A 21116-nucleotide genomic window follows, 5' to 3' on the forward strand; every position below is an offset into this window, starting at 1 on the left:
GGTAGGTAGATAGAATGATAGGGTTCGAGCCTTGGCCTCTTACATAGATAACTAATCTGGGACCAGCAAAGCGGTTCTAAGGTAAAGGTACTAGCCATGCAAGTCTGGTTAGAACTCAACCCCTGGAACCCACATAAAGGTGGAGGGAGAGAACAGATTCTACAGTGCTATCCTCTGACTTCTTCATGTGTGCGTGTGCACGCACGTGCGCACACGCACACACACACACACACACACAATTTACTTAAGGTGGAAAGGATTCATTTGAGAACGGTACAGACAGCGTTGTAAGTACATGGAGCTTTCTTTCTTGGGGAGGGGGTGGTGGTGGAGAGTGGGTCAGGGAGGACTCTACTCCTCACCCTGACAGAGAACATTTGCACTAGTTTTTGAACTGAAGTTTGAATTTCACCCAGCCGAGATGGAGGAGAAAGTATATGGAGACTCTGAACAAAGGCTGGTGGATGAGCAAACCCCAGGGAAATCAAGGGAAGGGCAAGAAAGGCTGGACTGAAGTCTCTGCAACTAGTCAGGAACTAGGGTTTGCCTGTGGTGCTGGGGACTGAGCTTGTACTGAGCATACTCTCCACCAACGGGCTACCCCAGCCCCCTTGTGCGAGTAGGAGTGGAAGATGTTGAGCTAGGAAGGGACAGGCTCGCTTGGTAGAAAGCACTGTCTGGAGTCTATGTAGTGGGCAACCTCTGGCATTCCACAGGGCCTCAGAGAATCCTTCTGTAGGGCTGGGGGCTTAGCCCAGTAGGAGGGCTACTGTCTTTTGTGTGTGAGTCCCTAAACTGGAAAAAAAGGAAGGAAAGAAGGAAGGAAGGAAGGAAGGAAGGAAGGAAGGAAGGAAGGAAGGAAGGAAGGAAATAGTTGGGCCTAGTGGTATACGCCTTTAATTCCAGCAAACAGGAGGCAGAGACAGGCAGATCTGTGAGTCTGAGGCCAGCCAGGTCTATGTAGCAAGAGCTTGTCTTGGGGAAAAAAATCCCTGTAATATGAAACCACTTTACTAAATATAATATTAACGCTGAGTTACTTTTTATGACATTTATGTAGTGTTTGTACACACACATTTGGCATGGCACAAGTGGAGGCCAGAGAACAACTTAAATCAGTCAATCAATCAATCAATCGATCAATTAATTAATGTGGATTCATGTGAAGGTCAAAGGACAACATTTAGGCGTCAGTCTCCCCTTGGCCAAGTGGGGCTTTTACTTGCCAGTCACCTGCCAGAGCCTCCTTTGTTTTGAGATAAAGCCTTGTTATATGGCTTAGGGAGGCCTAGAACTTAAGACCGATCATCCTCCCGTTCCTGCCTTCCAAGTGCTGGGATTTTAGTAGGTCCCAGCTCTGATGAAGGGAAGGCATTTCAAGAATTTCTAGGAATGAGCTGAATTAAAACCATGAGCTTCCAGGAAACACCAACCGAACCAATCTCCTCAGTTTATTTTCTACCCCGTTTTACCACTGGGGGTGATATGCACAATTCTTCTTTCTTTCTTGGTGGTGGGTATAAAACCCACAATCCCACAGCCTCTCCCATGTTAACAAGTGCTCTGCCACTGAGCCACGATCCACAACCCTAACTCTTTCCTACGGATGATCTCTTAGAATATGCTAGCCCCTGGTCTCTATCTTCCTAGTCTCCACGAGTCTCCCGGTTCTCAGTTTGCAGCATCTGCCATCTTCATATGGGCTTCATTTCTTTTTCTGTCTGTGACTGTTCCTCCCCCACCTACTACGAGGCGAACTCCACAGGGCAGTGTCATCTGCTTCCCTCACAGCTGCCCTTAGCATCTCAGTCAGGAAACAGTTCGATGCTCAAAAAACTTCGCTTGGGCCAGCAAGGTGGCTTAGAAAGTGAGGGTGCTTGCCACCAAGGCTAACTGTCTTGAGTTTGATCCCCCAGGACCCACATGCTTGAAGGAGACAACGGACTCCTAAAAGTTGTCCTTTGACCCCCTCACTTAAACCATGGCTTGCTTGACCCCTTCCCAATATAAATAAATAAATAAATAAATAAATAAATAAATAAATAAATAAATAAATAAATAAATAAATAAATGCAGGTTGTCTTCTGACCTCAACACATGTGTTATGATAAAGGACACACACACACACACACACTGAATGAATAAACATCTGCTTGAATGAATGAATGTTGTCTTTAAGTCAGAAATGGGGAAATTTCACATTCAAGGAAACAAAGTAAAACACGGGCTGTATATAAGGCAGCTGAAATCCACATCCAGCCAACGGCTGGGTCTACTGGATACAGAAGACAACCATCAGGGCCAAGAACCATTAGGCACCCACAGGTTACTAAGATGCATACATTCAATGCCCCTTTCTCAGCTGAACCCCAGCTGCCTACGGGTCCTGTGAGTCTCCCTCACCCCAGTTTAGGGGGGAAAGAAAGATGAGAGCTGCTAGGGGCCCCAGCCGCTTCCTGCTGGGCTTTCGTACTCCCCACAACTTCCTGTGTCTAGAGGGCTGATGCTAGATTGACAGACAAACACCCAGGCATCCGGCCACCCAGCCCCAACTGGACTGGGGTGGGGGGGAACGTACCTGGGGCCTTCGGATTTGGCTTGGTTTCCAGCGGTGTCACATTCTTGTGCCTCCCCCACAGGGTCTTGGAAATCCGGAGGCGATTGGGCCGTGACTCTTTTGGGGGTGCAGAGAGGACCCGACGAAATAGAGATCTAGGGGCTGGCTGGCTGCTCACCATGGACTCCTGATGGCTCAGGGTCCTTCCCCAGCTTGTGAAGCGGCCCCAGCGGAACCCTCCAGCAGCCTTCTCCCTTCTGCCTCCTGTGTGCCAGCGGTAGTGTGTCAGCGGAGAGGGTGGCGAGGTCTGCGTTTGGGAATCTTCACTCTGCAACGGTGGGTCCATGGCGGAGGACTCTCTGCTGCAAGACCAAAAGGTTCTGAGCATTGTCCGCCCACGTTCTCTCTCCATCTTCCCTGGTCTCGTCTCAGCTTTGGCTCCGAGGAACATACTTGCCACACGTACACCCTCCCTTACCTTGATTTCCTGGCCAGTCCAGAACCAGCAGCCGTCTGTACTGTGCCTAGCTTCCTTCCTCAGAACCTAGCTCCACGTGACCCAGTCTTGTCTTCCCCCGCCCTCCACCCCCCTTACAGTCAGGCTGGGAGGGCATGATGGGGGCAGGATGCGGAGGTGGCGGGGTGGAAGAGAGGTTGGCAGTTCTGGCTTCTGGTGAGAAGGTCTAGGAGGCAGTACCTACTTCTCTCTTTGTGAGCTTCAGTTGCCTTCTGTGAAATGGGAACATGCTACGGTGGCTACCACCCCCCACCCAAGTCTTCTGCTGGCTGGAGTGTGGAAAGACTCACTTATGTAAGGAAGCCGCCACAATTTTATTGGACTGGATTTTTTAAAAAGACTCAATATATATTTATTATTTTTGCGCATGGACGCTACAGTGCTCACATGGTGATCAGAGGGCAACCGTGAGGAGTCTCTCCTACCTCTATGTGAGATTGGGGATGGAACTCCGTATTCTGGCAAGTGCCATTACCCCCTGAGATATTTACCAGTTTGGGAGTGGAACCTAGGACCCGGGTGCAAGGCCTATGCTCTATTACTAAGCCACATGCTTAGCCTTTTTATTTTTTTATTGTACAGATTGGGCCTTGAGCTCACTACGTGTGGTGTAGCCCAGGCTGGCCTTGGACTCTTGGCTAGACTTTCCCCAATCCAGTGTTAAGTTAGAAGCAACGGCTGTGCATGTTCGGTGACAGTCGCAGCACTCATCGTGCCTTACCTCCAGTCCTTGTCCTCTTGGCATGCTATGTGGGTCTCCTCTGACTCAGTATTTCCCTGCTAGGTTGGCATCCAATAGACGAGGCTACCAAACACTGCAGCTAACGACTCCAAATGACTCAGGTGTCCACTGACTGACGAACGAATACTCAGTGCCGTCGCCACACTGAAGAGTATCCTACAGCAAGGAAAAATGAATAAATCCTTTAACTAATGGGGTCGGACAGGTCACAATGCTGAACAAAAGCCAAAGCTAAAGAGTATACTGTGGGTGAATTCAATCAAGTCAGAAAATCCTAAACATTTCTGGGTGTGGTCACTACACACACTTAAAAATCCAGCACTTAGGAATCTGAGGCAGGAGGGTCTTTGTGGGCTCCAGGGCAGCGGGAGGTTCTCCTGCAAGACTGTGTTTCAAAGATTAAAAAAAAACAAAGGAAGACAGATAGACAGACAGACAGAAAGAAAGAAAAAGAAGGAGGAAAAAGTAAAAAGTTGAGAACCAAATGTTTGAAGATACTACGAAAGTCACAGAATTGGAGCCGGAGAGACAGCTTAGTAGTGAAGTGTGTGTGTGTGTGTGTGTGTGTGTGTGTGTGCGTGTTTCTGTTCTTGCAGAGGACCAGAAACTGTTCCTTAAATCTGTGACAGCCAGGCGGTGGTGGCGCACACCTTTAATCCCAGCACTTGGGAGGCAGAGGCAGGCAAATTTCTAAGTTCGAGGCCAGCCTGGTCTACAGAGTGAGTTCCAGGACAGCCAGGGCTACACAGAGAAACCCTGTCTCGAAAAAGCCAAAAACAAAAAACAAAAAACAACCCCCCCAAAAAAAACCCAAAAAACCCACCAAAAACCAAAAACCAAAACAAAACAAAACAAAAAAATAAACCGTGACTGTTACAAATGCCTGGAACTCCAGCTCCAAGGGATCCCACACTTCCTTGGACATTGCGCCCACTTGCATGAGTACACACACACACACACACACAATTAAAAATAATACAAATGAATCTTTTTTAAAAAAGCCAGGGAATCAGTTTCATTCATAAGGGCTAGTGACTAAGTGAGGACATAAAGGAGACTTTTGAAAGATGGCTTCTTTTGGTTTGGTTTGTTTTGTTTGAAATGGGGGTCTGTTGTGTCTAAGGATGGTCTTGAACTTGGTTACTTAGACAAGGCTGGTCTTAAATTTCTATTCCTCCTGTCATTGTCTCCCAAGTGCTGGGATTATAGCTATGCACTACATAGCCAGCCTTTTTGTTTGTTTGTTTGTTTGTTTGTTATTGGTTTTGTTTGGTGTATTTCCACCCTTGAACCCAGGATTTTATTTGTGTTAGATGAAGGCTTTATCAACTGATCTACATTTTCAGCCTGAATTTTTTTTCCACACAAGGTCTTCTACTTAGTTCAGGCTGAACTTGAACCTTTGATCTTCTTGCTTCAGTCTCCTGAATCCTGGGATCAGTCACCTTGACCAATATTTAAGATGTACTCCCACCTTGAGTGTGTGAGTGTGTGTGTGTGTGTGTGTGTGTGTAGGGTGTAATGTATTCTAGTGTATTCATGTGTGATAGGGTGTCCACAGAGGTCAGAAACATTAGATTCTCCTGGAGCTATAGCCACGGTGTTTATTATTACCTTCCCAGTGTGAGTGCTGGGTTTAGGAGTCTACTCTCTTAACCACTGAGCCTTTTCTCCAGCTCCCATCACAGATTTATTTATAAGTACAAATTTATACAACATAAATTTGACATGCTCTGTTTTTTGAGTTTCAACACTGGGTGTGTTTTGTTGTGAAATCACTTTGAGGTGAGTTTTGGGGTGCTGTCCAGTCAGTATCTTTCATGTTTTGATAAATGTTTACTTGAGAAAGAGGTGGGGCCACCAAGATGGATCAGTGAATACAAGGTAGTTCCTGGGACCCACATGGTAGAAGGGGACAACAGACTCTCACAAGCTGTCTTCAGACCCCTCCACTCTCCTGCACATGTATGTAGATGCAGCATACAAAATAAATACAATGCAATACAGATTTGACAAGAGAGGAGTGGGTAGATGCTCTGACAGGAGGGAGTCAGCACTGCTCTCACCCAGGTTGGACTGCTGGCCATCTGCTTTTTCACTGTGACCTCAGACAAGTCATTTCCTCTCCCTGTGCTTCCTGGTTTGTAAAGGATGATGGTATCAGTCTCAGCAAGCTCCCATTCGACGGCTAGAGAGATGGCTCTGAGGTTAAGCAAGAAACACCATGGCATGGCTGGCTCACAACTGTGTGTCCAGCCCCGCAGTTCCTGAAACCCTGTTCTGGCCTCTGAGAATCTTTATACTCCACTCTGCAAGAGCATATAACCGTACACAGGTATACATAATTAAAAGTTTGGAAAAACTTTCTCGGACAGGGTTTCTCTGTGCAGTCCTGGCTGTCCTGGAACTCACTCTGTAGATCAGGCTGGCCTCGAACTCAGAAATCCGCCTGCTTCTGCCTCCCAAGTGCTGGGATGAAAGGGGTGCGCCACCACTGCCCAGCTAAAACAGTTTTAAAAGCTCACGTTTGATGAATGTTTCCTGAGTGCCTACTAGGTGAGAAGAGGGAAGAGATTAAATTGACATGATTTCTGTCCTCCTGGTATCGTCTGGGGACATGTCCTAAATTCAGTGCGACATTATGGGTTTGTATGGGAGATTGGGACAAGATAGATACACTGGATGGAGGATGACCAGGTGACCAGGGGAGCCACTCTTCTCAGGTTGGAAAAATCAGGACGACTTCTCTAGGGAGGTAACCTTTGCAAGCTGAAGCATGAGAAGAAAACAGATAACCCTTGTGCCTGATGGAAGGAACACTTTGTCCAAAGGTCGGGATCACAGTGGCCAGTGGGACAGTGCACACGTGTAATTCCAGGACTTGGAAGACTGGTGCAAGAAAATTGGTGCCACAAGTTTGAAGCCAGCCTGGGATATATAGTGGACTGTATATGGGGAGTTGGATTAGTGGAGTGGATAGGATAAGGCAGACTCCCTGGGTATATGGTGTTGGCAGACACTAAAGGCCCAGGCTCAAAGGTTTAAAGCTCTCCTTACTGTGACTGTCCTGAAACTCTTGTTTTGAAAAAGGGACATTGCAAGCTGGGTGTGAGGGTGCACGCCTTTCATCCCAGCACTATGGAGGCAGAGGCAGGAGGAGGCCAGCCTGGTCTACAAAGAGAGTTCCAGGACAGCCAGGGCTACACAGAGGAACCCTGTCTCAAACCCAACCCCCACAGAAAAAGGGACATTGCATCTATATTTATTATACCTTATAATCCTATTATGTGTAAATCTTAATTTTTTTTCATTTGAAATTTTATTTTGAGGGCTGGAAATACGCATCATTAGCAGGGCACTTGTTTCTCATGCACAAGGCCCTGGTTGGAGCCCTAGTGCCATGTAAGCTTATGTGGTGGCACGGGCCTGTAATCTCAGTTGGTAGACAGAAGCAAGAAGATCAGAAATCAGAAGTTATCTTTAGCCATGTAGTGAGTGGGTTCAAGGCCAGCTTGGGCTACATGAGTCTTGTCCAATAAAACAACACCCCCTCCTATGTATATATCTGCATATTATATTATATTATATTATATTATATTATATTATATTATATTATATTATATTATATTATATTTATTATATTATATAATTACATACTGGCTCTATTCCCAGATCTATGCTTTTTCCTCCTCCTTTGCTGGAAATGAAACTCTATACCACACACATACTATGAAAGTGCTCTACCACCCAGCCCTACCTCTGGCTCTAAATGATTTTTTTTTCATTTTCTTTATCTTTTAAAAACGACTGATTTATTCTTATGTGTAATGGGTTTTTTGTTTGTTTGTATTTTCTCTGTATATATCTATGTGTATCATGTGTGTGCCTGATGCCCATTGAGGTCCAAAGAAGACATTGGATACCCTGAGACCAGAGATAGAGATAAAGACAAATCTGGAACATTATGGGGTGCTGGGGACTGACCCAGATTCTCTCAAAGAGCAGTAGGTATTTTTTAAAAAATATTTATTTATTTTATGTATGTGAGTACACTGTAACTGTCTTCAGACACACCGAAGAGGTCATCGGATCCTATTACGGATGGTTATGAGCCACCATGTGGTTGCTGGGAATTGAATTCAGGACCTCTAGAAGAGCAGTCAGTGCTCTTAACCGCTGAGCCATCTCTCCAGCTCCAAGCAGTTAATATATATATGTATGTGTGTGTGTGTGTATGATAAATATACCATATACACATATATATGTGTATACACACACACATGAGATAAGATACTATGTATTCCAGTCTGGTCTTAAGCTTTCTATATATACTGGAGGTCATCTTTAGCTACATAGTGCATTCGAGGCCAGCTTGGGCTACAAGAGGATGATCATGAACTTCTGATTCTCTTATTTTCTACCCCTGAGCCCTGAAACTAAAGGTATACATCATCATGCCTCGTTTACGCAGTGTGGGAGATGGAGCCCAGGTCTTTGTAAATGCTAGGCAAGCAGTCTGTTACTGGGCTACGCACTCAGCTTTATTTTAATCAATCAATCAATCAATCAGAATTAGTTAATTAATCAGTTAATTAGTTTTTTTCCCAAGACAGGGTGTCTCTTTCCCTGCTACTTACATCAGGTTGGCCACAAACTCAAACTCTACCTGCCTTCGCTTCCCAAGTGCTAGGATTAAAAGCATGTTTATGTAAGTTAATTAATTGATTAAAATTTGAGCTAGGGTCTCATTATGTAGCTATAGGTGGACTGGAACTTGCTTGGTAGAGAAGGTTGTTCTCAAATTCACAGAGAAATGCCTACCTCTGACTCCCAAAAACTGAAATTAAAGGTGCGTGCTATCTCAGTCAGCCATATTTTATTAAAATGACAAGTTATGGGTGTATATATTTACTGGGTACCATATGACGTTATGGAATATTTGTATGCTAGAGAATGACTAATCAGCTCTTCATTTGTGATACTGGAAGTGGACCCCCCAGGCCTCAGATGTGCAAGGCAAACATTCGGCTATGAGGTGCATCATCGCCAGAGTAGTGGAGGGATGGGGTGGTTCGTAAAGCCAACAACTGCTCGGGTAGAGCCCGAGATTCCTGACCTCGTATGGATATACCGTAGCCAGGCCCACCTCGCTCAAACCAGCCGCTCTTGCATCCGAGCTCCTCCACGTTCTGCCAGATTGACTGGGGTTGGGGGTTGGGGGTTTGGGGCAGGGATCAGCCACAGAGGTTGGAAGAGGATGTTCTCAAATGTTACGCTCCGCCATTCTCTGCCTTATCCTCTGGAGATAGTCTATCAGATTTGGAGTTTGGCAGGCAGTCACCAAGCCTCAGCAATCCTCCTGCGTCCACCCTTCACAGCGCCAGGGTTACAGAAGCACCCGGCTTTTAAGCGAGTAGCGGCGATTTGAACTCAGATCCTCGTGCTGATCTACCGAAGCCTCTCCAGAGTTCTCCAGTGTTAGTAGTTGCTGCGCGCTGGGCCACTCCCAAAATTTCCCCTTTTCACCTTTTCTTTTCCTTCCTTTTTCTAGAGCTGGAGATGAAACCCAGGGCCCCCAGTACACTGGGCAAGTGCTATCCCTGAGTTACAGCTTCAGGCTATGTTTTTAATGTAATTTTTTTTTTTTTAAGAAAATGGGATCCCATGCGTTCACTATGTGGAACACAACCCCAATGTGCCATTAAGCTAACACTTCCTGAGAGTGGCCCTCTACCCGCAACCCAGGTTCTCTGCCTCTTAGTCTCGAGGCTGACAGGAAGGGTCTTTTTGGTGCTGTCTTCTGTAGAAGACAGGCTTGGTATCCACTCGTTCACTGTGGGCCCCTGTCCTATCCTATATCCAAGATTCCATAGCAAGGAGGACACAACAAGATAGCCAAGTGGATACAACAAGAGCTCTGCTTGTCTGCAGTGGGAGCCGCTTGCCCACTTGGCTGCTTCCCTAGTGATTTTTGTTCTCCAGGCTGCGCCTTCTTACTCCCCGATAGGTAAGTTCTAGGGTTGCCTCCAAACCACCATTTTGTACCGAAACTCATTTATTTGTTTTTCCTTTCTGGATTTCACTGTAGTCCAAGTTAGCCTCTAGCCTTGGTGGGAAACAAAACACACTGTCCGTTTTTCAATACAAAAGCCCCTTAGATGGGCTTCGGTTTCAGGTAAGTAAGGCTTTGGCTTCTTTGCCCTAACAGCTTGTGTCTTCTTCTTGTCTGGCCTTTTAGCTAACTTTCTTTTCAAACCAAAGGTTATCTATCTCCGGATGAGAGGATACTGGCCGCTTGCTATATCATGACCAAGAGCATACATTGATCATGACCAAGAGCATACATTGATCATGACCAAGAGCATACACTGATAAAGGGGGAAATGAACAGACAATGGAACTCAGATAACATGCAGCAAAGAGGGTGGGGGAGGGGAAGGAAAGGAATTTTGATTAGGACCTTTTTTTTTTTAAAGGACAGTTTTTCTCCCAATGGGCACCATTGCCAGTTTTATTGGCATGCTACCTTACAAGGTCGTAAAGTAAAGCGCCTCCATTTTTGTCATCCTGACTCTCCAGTGTTCATTGTCACCAGGTGTCAGTCCCTAATACCCACAGCTTCCAAGAAGTCCGTCCTCTATCTGCTATGTTTACATGTATGAGCTCCCATACCTAGCTTTTCCTATGTTGTAATGCTCGAGTAAGGATCAAGAGCCTTGGATCAGCAGTGGTAGCAACACCTTTAATCCCAGCACTAAGGAGGCAGAGGCAGGCAGATCTCTGTGAGTTTGAGGCCATCCTGGTCTACAGAGGGAGTTACAGGACAGCCAAGGCTACAGAGAGAAACTCGGTCATGAAAACTAAACCAAACCAAACCAAACACCTCTTGCTTGTCAACTAGGTGCTCTCCCACTGAGCCACACACACTTTGCTTGCATTTTGGTCTCTCAGGAAGAGGATTCTTATAGAGATTTCCTTTCAGTGGTCCCTTTATTGGAGGTCTGAGGTTGCTCCAAGGATTGTCAGGGATAGTGCCTCCTGGATCTTCAAGGGTCCCTCAAAGGAGTTCTTAGTTTTCAACCTAGACGGAATAAGAGAATATGAGACTTAGGGTGCATGTATGGCTGGGTCTGTCCTCCTTGCTATGGAATCTTGGATATAGGACAGGACAGGGCCCCACAGTGAAGGAGTGGATACCAAGCTGACTGTAGCAGGGTGTGGCAAGGAAACGTCTATAATCCCAGCACTTGGGAGTCTGAGGCCAAATGATCTGGGAAGTTCAAGGCTGATCTTGGGCCCAGCATCCAGAAGGCAGAAGCTGGTACCTCTATATGAGTTCCAGGCTACATAGTGGAAACCCTGCTTCAAAGAAGAAGAGGAGGAGGAGGAGGAGGAGGAGGAGGAGGAGGAGGAGGAGGAGGAGGAGGAGGAGGAGGGGGAGGAGGAGGAGGAGAAGGAGGAGGAGGAGGAGGAGGAAGAGGAGGGGGAGGAGGAGGAGGAGAAGGAGGAGGAGGAGGAGGAGGAGGAGAGAAGAAGAAGAAGAAGAAGAAGAAGAAGAAGAAGAAGAAGAAGAAGAAGAAGAAGAAGAAGAAGAAGAAAAGAAGAAGCTAACCCAGGTTATACAACAAGTACAAATCCCTATCAAAACAAATCAAACCAAACCAAACTCAAACCTGTCTGCAAGCAAGGGCAGGCAGATAAATAGCTTAATGAAAACAGGAGTGGCAACATTTAGGTAAGTAGGGGCTGGAGATCCCCCCCACTGGGCTAAGGAAAACGTTGTCTCAAAATCAAAACAGAGGCTGGGGAAAGGGCTCTGTCAGCAGGGGGCTTGCCTTGCAATGTGAGGACCTGAGTTTGATCCCCAGGACCCACATAAAGATGCTGGGCAAAGTGGCTTTCAGTCCCAGCCCTGGGGGATCTTAAGACAAGAAGACCCCCTGAGCTACTAGCCAGCAAACCTAGCCTATTTGGTGAGCTTTAGTGTGATGAGAAACCCTGTCTGAAAGGAGGTAGATGGATGCCTTTCTTGAGGATAACACCGGAAGTTGTCTTTAACACACACATGCAAATGCATGTGCATACACACACACACACACACACACACACACACACACACACACGAATAAAAGAAGGAAGTAGCAGTTGTGTAATAAACTTTAAAAGCCTGTAATCTCAGCACTTGAGGTAGAGACAGGAGGGTGGTGGGGGTGGAGACCAGCCTGAGCCTCACAGAGAGATCAAGGCTAGCCTGGGTTAGACTTTGCTTCACAAAGAAATAAAACAGACTCTGGTGATGTGACTGTGTGGTTAGGTAGTGGTAGAAATCAGAGGCTGGGTGAGACCTTTAGGTTGGTTGTGCTGCCTAGGTCTAGAGTGCTGTAACGTAAAGATCCTCAGGGGTTGGGGGCAGAGGCTATCGTGAACCCTCAGGGTTGAGTCAGCAGAGGAGGGTAACACCGGAGTAGGGACTGGACTGCGGTTTTGCCAACAGAATAATTTGGATTTATCAAGGCAGTGATGTCACATGCCTTTAATCCCAGCACTTGGGAGGCAGAGGCAGGTGGATTTCTGAGTTCGAGGCCAGCCTAGTCTACAGAGTGAGTTCCAGGACAGCCAGGGCTATACAGAGAAACCCTGTCTCGAAAAACAAAAACAAAAGACAAACAAAATAATAATAATAATTTGGATTGAAGGTCACAAGGTAGGTTAGGGTCATATGAGCAGAAGCCTTCAGGGTAGGAGGCTGGAGGGAGTTCTAGGCTGGGTGTCCTGGATAAGGTAGTGTAGGCAGAAGGGTTTTATCTTGGGTATTGTCATAAACTGATAAAAAAAAAAGTTATATGTCCAACCCTCCCCCCACCAGGAGTTCCTGGCTGCCATTGTAAGGAGGAGGCTGAAAGGCAGTAGTGGTTTGGGGGAGAGAGCTGGGCAGTGGAAATCTGTAATCTAACAGGCGTAAGTGAAGAAGGTCAGACTGAGGTCAGAGGGGTGGCACAGAGGAGTTAGACAAAAGATGAGCTGGCTGGGGCTGGGCCAGGGTTGAAATCCTTGAAGGGTTGAAGCGGAATAGACAGGACAAATGATGCTACGGAGAGAGACTGAAGGCTGCGCCTGAGTCATGTTTCGAAGGTGCAGGCTCGGTGACACGCTAAGCTCAGGCACAGGGACAAGCAGACTCACCACAGTGAAGTGAGGCCAGGTGCGCAGCAAGTTGAAGAGCGCGTTCCCGGGGCAGTCGGTGTGCACCAGCTGGCGGTGGCCCAGCACCTTGTAGTCTGGCCGCAAGAGACCGGCGCGAATTGCGCAGCTCGGGAGCAGGTCCCGCACCGTGTTCAGCGCAGCTTCGCTGGGCAGTGACCCAGTGTAGTTGCCCACGAAGGCCACACCAAAGCCGCGGGAGTTGTGGCCGCGCGTGTGCGCACCTACCCAGTGCCAGCCACGGCCCTGGTACACATAGCCGTCGGAGCCTACCACGAAACTGTAGAGGGGATGGGATATTTATGATCAGCGGGGCTGATCTAAAAAGCAAGTCCCTGAGACTTACGAAACCAAGTGCAAACCCAGAAACCGTTCTTTCTTGCAAAATGGTGCAGAATACCCTAATCGGAGCATTCAGAGAAAGAATCAGTCTATGGGTTTGAGACTAGCGTTTTCCATATAGTGAGCTGCAGGCCTGCTGTGTTTCTTTAGGAAGAGGAGGAAGAAGAGGAAGACGAGGAGGAGGAGGAGGAGGAGGAGGAGAAGGAGAAGGAAGAGGAGGAAGAGGAGGAGGAGAAAGAGGAGGAGGAGGAGGAAGAGGAGGAGGAGCAGCAGCAGCAGCAGGAAAAGGCTGTGGTGGCCTAAGCCTTTAATTCCAGCACTCGAATTCGAGTGGAGTTCGAGGCCAAGCTGGTTCCAGGAAACTAGGGCTGCCTAGAGAAGACCCTGTCTCACAACAAAACAAAGTAAACGTTCTCCTTTTTGAATCTGCCCCTAAGAACCAGTCACATCTCTATTCACTCTTCTTTCGCTCTTCTCTCCTTCTCCCTTGTGGGATTCATAGCCCCACCTCGCCCCTCATTTTGACCACAGTCTGATTCTTGACCACGCCCACTACAAATTCCTTCCGCTACTTGCTCATTTCCGCCCAGTCCTTCTTCTCCCTGCCTTCCAGTCCCTCCCACAGCGGACTGGGCTAGGTCCACCTGTAGCCGATGTCATCCCAGCGGCGCACATTCTGGTGGAAACGTTGCATGGAGCGCATATCAGCGGCGCAGCTCCGGAAGGTGGTGCAGGGTGGCGCTGGCACGTATGTGTGGTGCACATATAAGAATCCAAGTGGCAGCTGGAGCGGCGTCGGGTGGCCTCGGTAGGGCGCCGCTCCCCAGCGGCAGCGGGGGGTGAATGGCTGGGCATCCTACGAGAGCAAGGGAGCATCAGACTTTGATCATCAAGTATTTCCTTCTGGGCATCCCTCTGGCCCCCGGGATTTGATAGGCGTCTAGTTTTAGGCTAGAGAGATGGCTCAGAAGGCATCCACAAGATAGATAGATAGATAGATAGATAGATAGATAGATAGATAGATAGATAGATAGATACATAGATACATAGATACATAGATACATAGATACATAGATACATAGATATATGCATAGATATATACATAGATAGATAGAATCTACCATATGTCCTTCCACTTCCAGGAAAAAACCCAAAAGTGTGAGTATGGGTACTCATCCCAGTTAATCTCAGCATTTGAGAGATTAAGGAAGGGGGTTTTCAAGTTCAAGACCAGCCTGGGCTATATGTACATAACCTTGTCTCAGTAAACACGTTAAAAAACAATCAGCCCTCAAGCGTTGATTTCCAATTGTATGCTGCCTCTTGTGCGGGGTGGGGGTGGGGGTGGGGGTGGGTGGGGGGTAGGGTGGGGGGTGGGGGGGTGGGGGGGGTGGGGGGGAGTTCAAGGTCGCATGAAGCCCAGGCTGCCCTTGATATATATTCAAGGATGACCTTGAACTTGTGATTCTCTGGCCTCTACCTCTCCAGAGCTGGGCTCACCATAGTGCACCACTATGTTCAGTTCACTGTGGTGGTAGGAAGGGAACGCAGGCTCTTCCTTAAGCATGTGCTCTGTATCACCTGAGCTATACCCCAGACCCTCTTTTAAAAAATTTAAAAATCATATAAATTCTTATTTATTCTTCAAGGACCAACTGTAGCATTTCTTTGCCCATGAAGTTGTCCTTGCCTATAGACAACTGTCCCCTGGATTTCCTGAGGCCTGGATCCTGCTGATCGAGGAGATCACAATGGGCTGGAAGTGCCTATTTATGAGGGGCCGGGAGGAACTCCTTACCCAGGAAAGCCTCAGTGAACTCCTTGGTAGCAAAGGTGGCTACGTGAGCCAGCTGTTCTCGGCTCAGGTTCTGCAGCTGTCGGTGTCCTGGCTCCAGTTTCTGCAGCAGGACAAAGGCCTCCCACACCTGCTGGGCCAGGGTTGGGGCTGAAGTCAAAGCAGCCCCGTTCTGCCTTCGGAAATTACTTCGGAACGCTGGGTCTCCATTCACCCCAGCTCCGTAGTACTCTCTCAGCAGGTGGCTGAGGGGTGGGTGGGGCCTAGGGCTTCGGCTCAAGTGGTCCCCAAGGAGAGCTCCATCCAGGGCACCGTTGAGGAACGCCATGGTGAGACTGGATGCCGTGGGCTCCAACAGTGTGAAGACCCTGGGTGCAGAAAGCTGGTCCCAGCAGCCCTCAGTTCCCAGACCGGGAAGACTCCCAGTCTGGGACCTATGGAGGAAGGTCAGACCTACGTCACCAGCCAAGGCGACTGCCAGGAGTCTCTCCACAGTGGAGGGAAGTCTTGGCTTTGTCATTTGGCAAAGTGGCTCCAACATCTGGAGAAGACGCATTTGTAAAAGCATCCATGAGTCCTGGCCAAGTGGCTCCAATACTGGTCAAGGTGTCTCCAGTATCACAGGGGATGGCCAGGCAATCTGAAGGCAGGTTAGCAACACTGTGCCCCTGTAGACCGGCCTCTAACCCAACCAGCAGAGGCTTCACGGCTACAGTGGAGCCATCAGGTGCCAGCACCACTCCATATTCCTGCCCATCCCGTACGGCATGTTGGGCCACCTCAGAAATCAGGGCTTGAAGCTCCGGGCGGAGGGAGTGAGGATCTGGCTCTGTAGTGCTGTGTCTTGGTGCCTTCAGCAGCAAGTGCTGGTGAAGAGAACTGTGGGCGCTGGAGTTCTTGGCTGACAGAAGAATCCTTGCAGAAGCAGTGACATTGGCCTCAGCCAGCAGTACCATTTGCTCAAGTTCAGCAAGGGCCTGGATGACGGAGTCCATGACCAGGGGCAAGGGGGAGGCTGCAGGGAGAAAGAATGAGTCAGTCCAGCAACCCAGCTTCATCTGTTCTGGAACATTCCTCTGTTCAGGTCGCATTTTCCTCGTGTTCCTAGCTCTTCCTCTGACACCACTGTGAGCAGCACTACCATTGGGTGGAGGAAGAAACTGAGGCCCCCAGACTGTTGCTTGTTGGTTAAGGAGGTAGGACTGTCTGCAAGCACCGGCATGGGAGCCATGGCAAGACTATGAACAGGAAAGACGCCTGAGCAGCTCAGCATTTGTGGCGCTTTCAATAAAAATGTGCCCCATAGACTCATAGATTCAGATCACTGGTCTTTAGGGAGCTGTGCTGCTTGAGAGGGAATAGGAGGTGTGGCCTTGTTGGGGTAGGCGTGGCCTTGTTGGAGTAGGCGTGGCCTTGTTGGAGTAGGCGTGGCCTTGTTGGAGTAGGCGTGGCCTTGTTGGAGTGTGTCACCGGGAGTGGGCTTTAGGGTTTCAGAAGACCAAGCCAGGCCCAATGACACTCTCTCTCTCTCTCTCTCTCTCTCTCTCTCTCTCTCTCTCTCTCTCTCTCTCGCCTCTCTCTCGCTCTCTCTCGCTCTCTCTCGCTCTCTCTTCTTGCTGTTTACGGATCAAGATGTAGAACTCTCAGCTCCTCAAGTGCCATGTCTATGTAGCATGCTTCCCACCATGCTAAAAATGGACTAAACCTTTGAACCTGTAAACCAACCCCAATGAAATGCTTGCCTTGATAAGAGTTTCTATGGTCATGCCTGTAACCCCTTCACTTAAAAATGCTGAGGCAGGAGGATCACCGCAAGTTTAAGACTAGCCTGAACTACATAGTTCCCTGCCATCCTGGCTACAAAGTGAGATCTTGTCTCAGAAAAACAAAGAAACAGATGCACAGACAGATGAACAGACAGATGCACAGACAGATGAACAGACAAAGGAATAACCAAAGGGGAGGAGAATGGATTCTTTTCCCTCTTTATGAAAGGGAATCCAAACCAGGCACCCTGGCACATGTCTTTAATCCCCCAGAGGCAGGCTGATGTCTGAGTTCAAGTCCAGCCTGGGCTATAGATAGAGTTCTGGGACAGACAGAGCTGTAGTAAGACCCTGCCTTGAAGAAAGAAAGGGAAAGACACACACACACACACACACACACACACACACACACACACACGGATAGATGGACAGACAGACAGACAGACAAATAAACAAACAAGTGGAAGCTAGAAATGTTTGGTTACCACATCCACAGCACACTTAGGAGTTATTGGGTAATTGCCAGTGTTTATTTAACCATTTATGATGTGCCAGGCATCATTCTAAGCGACATATTAAACCTATTTAATCCTCACAAAACATTATAATAAGGTATGTCTCATTAGCTTCCTGTTACAGACGAAGCATCTGAAATGGAACTGTGGTGTTAGCGACCTCTGGTCCTATATTCTGGAAATACAGACAAGTGCTTGCACACCCAGATCCTCAAGGCCATTTTAATCCTAGTGTCTGGAATCGGTGGGCAATGCATTCTGTACCTTGGCTCTTTTCTGTCTAAAATATCCCTTCTCTTCTGCTTCTCAACCAAACCCAGCTCTCCTTCCGCTCTCCTTCCTCCCACCCTGGCTCTCTGTATCTCTTCTCCAGGAAATTATGCTGAATTTTTGCTTTCGGGTCTCCAGGTCTTTCTGGCATCCCTTCCTTGACTCTATGGGGCTGGGAACATGTAAGGGGCCAGATTGTCAGTATGCTAAGAGCTGGAGCCTTGCCTCACTAGAACTGAACAAAGCAGGCTCCGCCCGGCCCCGCCCCCGCCCCGCCTCCGCCCCGCCCACGCCTCCGCCCGTGGACTCACCTGTCTCTGGCTCTGGCCACAGCAGCAATCCAAGCATGATCCAGAGGACACCCCAGGCCTTCATCGTGGGTCTCCAGTTCCAGGGCACAGACCCCGCAGAGAACCTCTGAAGCCCTAGGAGGATAGGGGTATGAGAATTAACCTGCAGCACCAAAGCACAGCAGGACAGCAGTCACCCCAGTGGAGGGAAGGGAGTGTGGGGGCAGAGAGCCTGGGTTATCTGGCCTCAAAGTCTCCTCTGTCCTATCCTGTCCCCGCCCAGAGTGACGTGATGGGTCAGCAGGACAGTCCATGCCAAAAGAAGCCTGTAGACTGGGAAGTTCAAACTCTGGGACTTTTTAAAATATATGTTGTTGTTGTTGTTGTTGTCATTTTGCAGTATTGGAGGTTAAGCCTAGGGTGTTACGCTTCCGTTTTCACATTTTATCTTATTTTATTTGTTCTAAAATATTTTTAAAAGACTTTAGTGAGTTCAAGGCCGGCCTGGTCTACAGCTCCCCTTTTTACAATTTATCATATTTTATTTGTTCTAATATATATATATATTTTTTTGATTTTTGTTTTTTTTCAAGACAGGGTTTCTCTGTGTAGCCCTGGCTGTCTTGGAACTCACTCTGTAGACCAGGCTGGCCTCGAACTCAGAAATCTGCCTGCCTCTGCCTCCCAGAGTGCTGGGATTACAGATGTGCATCACCACTGCCTGGCTACTCTAAAATATTTTTAAAAGACTTTAGTGAGTTCAAGGCCGGCCTGGTCTACAGCTCCCCTTTTTACATTTTATCATATTTTATTTATTCTTGTATATTCTTATAACATATCATTATTTATTTATTTAAAACATATTTATTTAAAATATGTTTTAAAAGACTTTAATGAGTTCCGGGGCAGCCGGGGCTATGTAGAGAGAACCTGTTTCAAGCAAGACAAAACAACAAGCAAGCCAACAAACAACAACAAAAACACCTCCTCAAAAAAAAAAAACCACAAAACCCGAAAAACCCACTCTTTTGTTTAAAGCAGGCAGTGGTGGCCCATGACTTTAATCCCAGCACTCAAGAGTCAGAGACAAGTGGATCTCTTGAGTTTGAGGCCAACATGATCTTTAGATTAAGTTCCAGGACAGCCAGGGCCACATAGAGAAACCCTGTCTCAAAAAAAGTATATGTATATATGCATATACATATTAGAAAGTATGTATATTTTACATATTTTATTATATTCTAATATATATATTAGAAAGTATTAATGCTGGGCAGTGGTGGCACGCACATGCCTGTAATCCCAGCATGTGGGAGGTGGAGGCAGGCGGATATTTGAGTTTGAGGCCAGCCTGGTCTACAGAGTGAGTTATAGGACAGCCAGGGCTACACAGAGAAACCCTGTGCCCCCCCCAAAGTCTTTGATAGGCTATTTTTTTCTGCCAATGAAGTCACCATAGGGGGTAGTGAGGAGAAAAAAAGAGAAAAGGTGAAAAGCGGGGTGGGGGTGGAGGGAAGAGAGAGATCCAAATTTTTTGGATTATATAAGGAAGAGCCTCTGGGGGAAGGGCAAGCCAGCCCCGGGGAATGTAAAGCTCAGGGTTGGGGGCACGGTATGCCAGGCAGGGACTGAGGGGTGCTGGGAGAACCTGGAGGCCAGGTCTGCTTTGCTGTGTAAAATGTACACTTGAGGCCCTTGTGTCCCGCACGCCCATTAATCACGTTTCCCAATAAGCCTGTCTCTAACATGTTCTTATCTGGCTTGAATTGGCTTATTTCACCTACGGAGGAATAACCTATCCGTCTTCCTATTGTGTATCTGTGTATAGTGCGTGCCATGAGATGACTGTGGATATGTGCATGTACCACGGCGTGCAAGCAGAGGTAAGAGGACCACTCTTCGAAGTCAGTTTTCTCCTTCCACTTGGAGATCCGGAGAGAGAACTCCAGTTGTCAGGGTTTGCACCACAAAATGCTTTTACCCACTAAAACATCTCTGCAGCCCCCTCATTTTAATCATGTACACATGCTTATGTTATAGGCGTGTTATATGGAGTTTTTGCAGGAGGGCTATGCCTATGAAAAACAAGTCATTGGAAGTCCCTGGAACTGGAGTTACAAGCTGTTGTGAACCACCTGACGTAGGTGCTGGATCTGGATTTAGGTCCACCGCAAACAAGAGCTCTTAATGTCTGAGCTATTTTTCCAGCTATTCATTCACTCACTCACTCACTCATTCATTCATTCATTCACTTATTTATATTCATCTTTTCTCCAACCTTTCTTTTTTTATTGAAAGTCTCTCAAAAAACAAAACAAAAACAACAACAACAACAACAACAACAACAACAAACCCCGGCAGTGGTGGCCCACACCTGTAATCCCAGCACTCTGGGAGGCAGGAGGCAGGCCGATTTCTGAGTTCGAGGCCAGCCTGGTCTACAGAGTGAGTTCCAGGACAGCCAGGGCTATACAGAGAAACCTCATCTCAAAAAAATCAAATCCAAAAAACCAAAAAAAATAAAAAAAAGTCTCACTCAGCCCTTACTTACTTACTTACTTACTTACTTACTTGTTGAGACAGTCTTATGTGGTCGGGAGGAGTTCTGAGCTCTCCATCCTCCCATCTCCAGCTCCCCACAGTCCTGCTGTTATAGAGGTGTGCCGCACATTGCTATGTTTTTACATCTTATCATGAGGCAGGGTGTTGCTATATAGCCTAAGCTTGCCTCAACCTCAGGGTCCTCCTACCTTAGACTCTTGAGTGTTGGGATTTGGGGTGTGTACTACCATATCTAATTTAAATTCTGCCCATTCCTGGGAGTGATGGTTTGAAATCAATCCAGTAAGATCTGCCCTGTCTCAGAAGTGACAGGTTCGAAGCTGCCACTTGATGATACTTCCACCTGCCTGGTCAGACAGGCTATGCTGGGCGAGGTGGAGGCTTGTTTCTGTTATCTGAGACATTTTTCTTTTCATTTCTCTTTTCCTTCCTTCCTTCCTTCCTTCCTTCCTTCCTTCCTTCCTTCCTTCCTTCTTTTTCTTTCTTTCTTTCTTTCTTTCTTTCTTTCTTTCTTTCTTTCTTTCTTTCTTTCTTTCTTTCTTTCTTTCTTTCTTTCTGT

At 47.5% G+C, this 21116-nt stretch overlaps 2 protein-coding genes across 4 annotated transcripts in view; both read right to left on the reverse strand.

The window, feature by feature from the left end:
* Rasal3 (RAS protein activator like 3) overlaps window positions 1-3217 on the reverse strand; it is a 15512-nt gene extending 12295 nt beyond the window's left edge. Inside the window, exons 1-2 of one of the 3 annotated variants that reach the window (XM_052165210.1) lie at window positions 3036-3217; window positions 2579-2916 (exon numbers count right to left, since the gene is read on the reverse strand). In XM_052165210.1, coding sequence (XP_052021170.1) covers window positions 2579-2903 — 325 coding nt within the window. In that variant the 5' untranslated portion in view covers window positions 2904-2916; window positions 3036-3217. The other 2 variants (XM_052165209.1, XM_052165208.1) reach the window with 2 other exon arrangements.
* A 5321-nt stretch (window positions 3218-8538) lies between these two features.
* On the reverse strand, window positions 8539-18227 carry Pglyrp2 (peptidoglycan recognition protein 2). Its single transcript, XM_052165767.1, is given in 7 exon segments — window positions 8539-10897; window positions 13000-13297; window positions 14004-14197; window positions 14199-14215; window positions 15158-15656; window positions 15658-16169; window positions 18017-18227. Coding segments are annotated over 7 exon segments (1596 nt in total). The 5' UTR covers window positions 18081-18227; the 3' UTR covers window positions 8539-10885.
* Window positions 18228-21116: the final 2889 nt, after the last annotated feature.

This window comes from Apodemus sylvaticus, chromosome 20 (assembly GCF_947179515.1).
Source record: "Apodemus sylvaticus chromosome 20, mApoSyl1.1, whole genome shotgun sequence".
Classification (NCBI taxonomy): Eukaryota; Metazoa; Chordata; class Mammalia; order Rodentia; family Muridae; genus Apodemus; species Apodemus sylvaticus.